The 6,696-nt window shown below is 33.8% G+C and overlaps 1 protein-coding gene across 1 annotated transcript; it reads left to right on the top strand.

The window, feature by feature from the left end:
* The first annotated feature begins 921 nt into the window (after positions 1-921).
* LOC107783787 (bHLH transcription factor RHL1) lies at positions 922-6,233 on the top strand. Its single transcript, XM_016604804.2, has 7 exons — positions 922-1,474; positions 1,588-1,680; positions 1,783-1,959; positions 2,069-2,134; positions 3,388-3,453; positions 3,668-3,736; positions 5,408-6,233. Exons 1-7 carry the CDS (start codon positions 1,022-1,024, stop codon positions 5,813-5,815), a joined length of 1,332 nt encoding a protein of 443 aa, XP_016460290.1. The 5' UTR covers positions 922-1,021; the 3' UTR covers positions 5,816-6,233.
* Positions 6,234-6,696: the final 463 nt, after the last annotated feature.

Genomic DNA, 6,696 nt, shown 5'->3' with positions numbered 1-6,696 from the left:
GGCCGAGTTATAAGCTCGTTTGGCCAAGTTGCAAAAATCAGTTTATTTTGAGAAGTTCTTTTTTTTAAAAATGCTTTTCTCAAAAGTACTTTTGGTAAGAAGCAGTTTGTGTTTGGCTAATTAGTTTGAAAAACATTTCTGAGCAGCAATTAGTGTTTGGCCAAGCTTTAAAAAACTGCTTCTAAGTGTATTTTTCTCAAAAATGCTTCTCAAAAAAGTGATTTTGGAGAGAAGCTATTTTTTCCTGCTTCTCCAAAACTGCTTCTGCTTCTCCTCAAAAACACTTTTTTTTCCTTCCAAAAGCTTGGCCAAACACCTCAATTTTTGGCCCAAAAAAAGCATTTTTGCTTGACCAAGCAGGCTATTAGTCTTGCGGTTGCGGGTTCGACGGAATGAGTTCAGGTTGTGGAGAAAGAGAGGGCCTTTTAAATCGATCTGAACTATTAGCTTTCGTCTAGATCATGTTTATATTTTAAGAAATTCATTGAATATACAAATTAGAACCCAATATTTTGAAATAATTAAAATTTTGAACACATAAACTTCAAATTTTGACTTCAAAACTAATTAACAAAAATAATCATTTAATACTAGTACACAGTCAAACCTCTCTATAATAGTCTTATTTGTGCTAGATTTTTTTTAACTGTTATAGCAAAATGTTGTTATAGTGATACTATAACATAGTTTGGAAATTGATTCTATAAAAATCTTGACTTTTATAGCGAATGATTATTATAGAACTGATATTGTTAAGAGATGTTTCATTATAATTAGTTTTTTTTAATACTTAGCAGTATTTCTTTTTCATCCTTGTTGACGAAGTGGGAGGTAGAAATTGAGAGGGGTTGGGGGTGGGGGGTGGGGGGGTTTTGAAATCAACACATACAAACGACCTATATAAACAACATTCCGAAACCAAAACATATGATTCATTTATGTCTTCTATTTTTCTCTCTTCTCCACAGAATCATCTCTTTCTAAATTGAGTCATACCTGCACTCAAGCTACTAAAGATATAATGCAAGCCATGAACCAGTACGATCCGACGTCGTCTCACGACGATTTCCTCGACCAGATTCTCTCTTCCGTTCCTTCTTCTTCACCTTGTTGGCCAGACCTTTCCAAATCCTGGGACCCACACCACCACCACCTCTCTCCGCCGCTGCCGCCTAACCCTAGCTCCGGCGATGACCACCAGCCTCCTCCTTCTAATCCTCTTCAGCATTTCCAATATGACGACCAGTCTTCTTCTTTCCTTGCTGCCAAGCTCCGCCAGCACCAGATCACTGGTGGCGGTGGCGGTGGTGGCGGCACTGTAGCAGCTGCTAAAGCACTTTTGCTCCAGCAACAACTTTTACTTTCCAGAACACTCGCCGGAAACGGCCTTAGGTCTCCGACTGGAGCCTCCGGTGACAACGGCTTCCTTAACATGCTCGGTAATGGTGACCAAAACGACGGCGTCGGAAATCCGGTGAGTTTCATTTTTTTTTCCGCAGTAAATTCAATCATATTTATGACTTGTAAATGTTTTTAACAAATTTTCCTAATTATTAAACCATTAAGTAATTACGTCATTGATTACAGGCTAATGACAGTTCCGTTCAAGCTCTTTTCAACGGATTCACTGGATCTCTTGGTCAAAACTCAAGTCAACCTCAACATTTTCATCATCCTCAGGTCCATACACAATTTTACATGCATATATACATACAGTCTCATATTTTATTACTATAAACTGTTTAACGATAATTTATTTATACATTATTTTCGAAATTATAGGGAGGAACGATGCAGGCGCAGAGTTTCGGAGCTACGGCAACGGTGCCGGCGATGAATCAAACTCCGGCAGCAAGTGGTTCAGCTGTTGGAGGTACAACGCCGGCGGCACAGCCAAAGCAACAGCGAGTGAGAGCTCGTAGAGGACAAGCAACTGATCCTCACAGTATTGCTGAACGAGTAAGCTTTAATTACAGTTTTACCCCTTTCGATTTTTCGGATTTTTTACGTGTTTGTTATGTTCAGTTTTCTGATTCCGAAATTTCTGGGTTTCTGTTTTTGTGGGCAGTTACGTAGAGAGAGAATTGCAGAGAGAATGAAGGCTTTGCAGGAGCTGGTACCCAATGCCAATAAGGTAATTTCACCCTCCCCAAGTAAATTAAAATCTAATTAATTTTAATTTAATCATTAATTATCCGATCATTACTTTGATTAAATTATCATTAGTTCCATAAATTAGAAATTTAATCATATAATAAACTGTAACTGTTCTGGGTGTAACTCTACTATTTGTCGTCCCATGTGCCTGATGGATATCATAATCTTCAAGTGGACACGTGTTGAAATATTAGGGCGAGTAGAAAGTGTGTGAGGAGAATATTGTAAATTTGTATTTCTTTCCGTGCGTACTTGAAATTGAAACTGGAAAAGAGATTCTCCCGGGGATTGCTGATAGTTACCGCATCTAATCTAATTTAGCATTTGTTTATTGTCTGTTCATATTACTATAGCACAAATTATTCTCTACTCTTAAATAATTTAATAAAATTACCTTCACAAGATATTTATATCAAATTATATTAATTTGATAATTTAATGAGGTGGGAATATTTATTATTCCATCTGTTTCAAAAGTATGAACCTACTATTATTTGGGGAATGAAACAAGATTTTCTTATTTATATTTTTGCAAATAGTTTTTAATATTTCCAATTGTTAAATATTAGTATAATTTATAGTACTTTTTATTTAGTTTCTATGTATATATAAATTTTATTTTAAAAAAAATTTATATCTGAATTCACACTGAAAATTAATCAATTTAATATTCGTACTCCAAATAAGTTCGAACAAATTAAGATGGAGGGCGTCAAAAATTATGGTAAACAATGGAAGTTTATGTATAAACACATGTCAAGAATATATTAGTATGGTATAAACACTGTTGCCGGTAATTTTTCTCTAATAATGTTTTGCAGCCTCTGTTCATATTATCTGTATTTTAAAATTTTCGCACACCCCTTGAAAAAGAAATTACATAGCTTTAATCATAAGAGTTTTTATATAAACTACCTTTATTTTTATCTTAATTATCCAACTTAATTAATTATTTCACTAACTGAAATAGTAAAGATAAATTTAAGAGAAAAAAAAAAGTAACAAATATTTCATGTTTTTCTGAAACATCGAATATTTTAAAACACACAATTTGGCATTTGTGATCAGAGTGAGTATACTATATTGTTCATCACTTATTGTGTGTCGACATAATAAATTTTTGTGTGTTTTAAATTAATTTAAGAGAGAAAGTTAATATAAAATTGTATATGGTGTTTAAATTAATGGGATACTAACGTGATTGCGTTTGTTGGGGTTATGGAATGACAGACGGACAAGGCTTCAATGCTGGATGAGATCATCGACTATGTCAAATTCCTACAGCTCCAAGTCAAAGTACTACTACTCTCCGATTCTTTATTTTAATATTTTAATTTTGTTGTTTTAATTCTAAAGGATGCTTCCTTGTTGACAAATTGGATGGGAAATAATATTTTTAAATTATTTGGTGAATATGCTTCTTCTTTTTTTAATTGTAAAGAATTACTTTTGGTCAATTCCATGTGTTTTTGTGCTTCATTTTTGTTTTTATTTTCTGGTGTGAACTCAGGTTCTGAGTATGAGTAGATTGGGTGGTGCTGCAGCTGTTGCTCCCCTAGTTGCTGATATGTCCTCTGAGGTACATTATCATAACCCTTCTTGAAAATTTTCATTATTTTCACATGTAATCATTGAAATAATAGAATTGAACATTGCCAGCATCTTAGTTAATGTGAATAAAACTTCTTTCATCATCATCTTAATATTTGATCCAAGATAAAAGATGTTCATATGCTCATCATGAAATTTATAGAGACTTGGATAAGTTATTCTTGCAATTCACTAAGCATCCTTTTATTTTATAATCATATGGTATTCAAAAAGTATTGACCTGATTAATTCAGATTCGATCACTACCCCAAATGAGAAGTGCTTTCTTATCAGGAATTTCTCTATTCCCTAGGTTCGAACCCTCTAATTAAACAGTCAGAACCCCATCCATCCCAAATTTTCATGAATTAATCTTTTGTTTAAAAAAACAAAAGAAAAAAAAGAAAATGTGAGAGAGAAGTATCTTTGCGTAAGTCCTAAAAGGAAAATGCTCCTTACTTTGAAGTTTTTTCATTCTAGGCTCTAACTCAAAATTTCCATTAAGATTGTCTAAATCTTATTATCTCATCACACCCCAAATAGTTAGATATAATTACCCTAAAGAAAGTGAATACAAATGAAAAGGAAAAACAAGAAAATGTAGAGTTCGTCAACTTTTTGAGATAATAGCCAATGCCTATGTTGGATGGCTGTACCTATTGAGCTTTTCTATTTAAAGGAAAAACAACAGGAAATGAAAAGGGGAAATAGTACTACCAGAAAAAAGCATTACAATTCTTGAACAGACAATCCCCCCAAATACCATACCCCATTTCACCCTATTATCCTCTGTAATCTGTCTCTCTCAAATTCTCTGTCAGCACAATGCGACAAAACCAAAAAGTATCACGCGTGCCCACTTATGTTCCCCCTTCTGTCACTTTTTTCCAATTTTTCCCTCTCCTAGCAAAAAAAACCCTTTCCTTTTCTTTCCCTATTTTGGGACTTCATCTATTTTTTGAGAAGGAATTTTGAGACTTTATCTATAAACACGACATTATCGTTCAAGTAGTATACTTAATTTTATGTAAGCGATATTAATTGTTGTCTCAGTTTAATTCATAAATGAATTTCAAGTTTAGGAATATATTGGTTTTAAAATATTAAAATTAATCTAAATAGTTCCTCATCCAACCGTATAAACTAAAAATAGATACAAATGTATAATATATACATAATTTATGTATCCCAAATATGAAAAGTATACAATGAATTCGTTCAACTATTTGTGTGAAAATCCCTTTAAAATTTCACTTTCTATTTCATATTGGACATATATACTTTGTATTACTATTCTCATTCGATATCGCCATGTACTATATTCATATTATTATTTAGAAATATATATTTACACACATAAAAAGATTTTTTTGCTTGCAAAGTGGTGTCTGAGTAACACCTCTTTCTAAAGGATGTTTTTGCCGCTAATCAGTTTAAACTATCAGCATTATTTATTTTGTAATAGACCTTTTATTCGGACCCTGCACATAGCTAGATTAGTGCCTCGGATTGTTTTTTTTGTTAAGCTATAATTTGCAGCAGTTCTTCTTCTTATTATTATTATTATTATCATTATTAACGTTTACTTATAACTATCTTTTAGATAACTTAATCGTGTAATGTCATAAGTTAAGCTCATATAATAATTGGCTTGTTACAGGGAAGAGGAGAAGGAAATGGAGGAAGGGGAGGAAACGGAACGGCGTCGTCCTCAAACAATGACAGTATGACGGTAACGGAGCACCAGGTGGCTAAACTAATGGAGGAGGATATGGGTTCAGCAATGCAATATCTGCAAGGGAAAGGCTTATGCCTAATGCCAATTTCCTTAGCTACAGCTATTTCAACTGCCACGTGTCACTCCAGGAACCCCATGATCCCTAACGGCAACGGTGGCAACAACCCACTACTCGGCGGAGGAGGAGGCCCCGCCACCAACGGCGGTGGTGGCGAGGCTGGTGGACCATCCTCTCCTAACTTGTCGGTTTTGACTGTCCAGTCAGCCACGATTGGTAACGGCGGAATTGATCCCTCCGTTAAAGACGCTACTTCTGTTTCTGAAGCTTAAGAAGTTTGTTTGGAAGTTTTTTAACGGCGTTGACTGTTTCACTGACCCCCTTTTCTACGGAGAAAAAAGAAATTAAATGTGAAAATAGTGCGTGGCCATCAAAGTCAAGTCTACCAAAATAAGGGTCTTTTAGTCTTTATTTTTATCTTTTTTTCAATTTCATATGGAAAAAAAAAAAAAAGAGAGAACCAAGAACGATGCCGTATTTAGGTAGACTTGGTTGAAGTAAGCTTAACTTAAGCTAACAGCAGGAAATGCCAATGGAAATTAAGTACTCATGTTACTTTTAATCTTTTCTCCTTAATGATGATCCTTTGATTTCCCTGTTCTACTTAAGTTTTTCCTTAATGGAGTATTGTTTTGGATATATATATTATAGTGATGTTTTTATAATAGATGATTATCAATAATTACCAAATCCTGCATACTTTCTTGATCGAGTTGTTGTACGTAGCTTGCTTACTGCGATTTACTTCTTCAATATGACTGTGGTTGTTGTTCCCTAATTTACAAAAAAAAAAAGGAAATTAAAAAAGATGAATTAAGTTATGGAAATCAAGGATGGGAAAAATTGGGTGTTTGATTCTTTCTCATTTCACGGAAAAGGGTTGACAGCTTTGAGGGTTTACTTTATCCTTTCTCTTTTTCCTTCTTTTTTGCGACTAATCTGATTATTTTAGTATCTCTGTTTTTTGTACTTTTGGGAATTCATTTGCTTTGCTTTGTGGTATTCTATTGAATTAATTACTATCGTTACGGCTAATAAATAATAATTAATTCTAATACATAATTAACCCTCCTTTGACTTTAGAGAAAGAATTAATTCTACTTTAAAGAAGTCTCCTTTTGCTTTTATAGGAAGAGAAAGAATGAGAGAGTAA

This window comes from Nicotiana tabacum, chromosome 9 (genome assembly GCF_000715075.1).
Source record: "Nicotiana tabacum cultivar K326 chromosome 9, ASM71507v2, whole genome shotgun sequence".
Lineage (NCBI taxonomy): Eukaryota > Viridiplantae > Streptophyta > Magnoliopsida > Solanales > Solanaceae > Nicotiana > Nicotiana tabacum.
The sequence above is the reverse complement of the archived record's forward strand: the minus strand, read 5'-3'. Positions and strand labels throughout refer to the sequence as shown.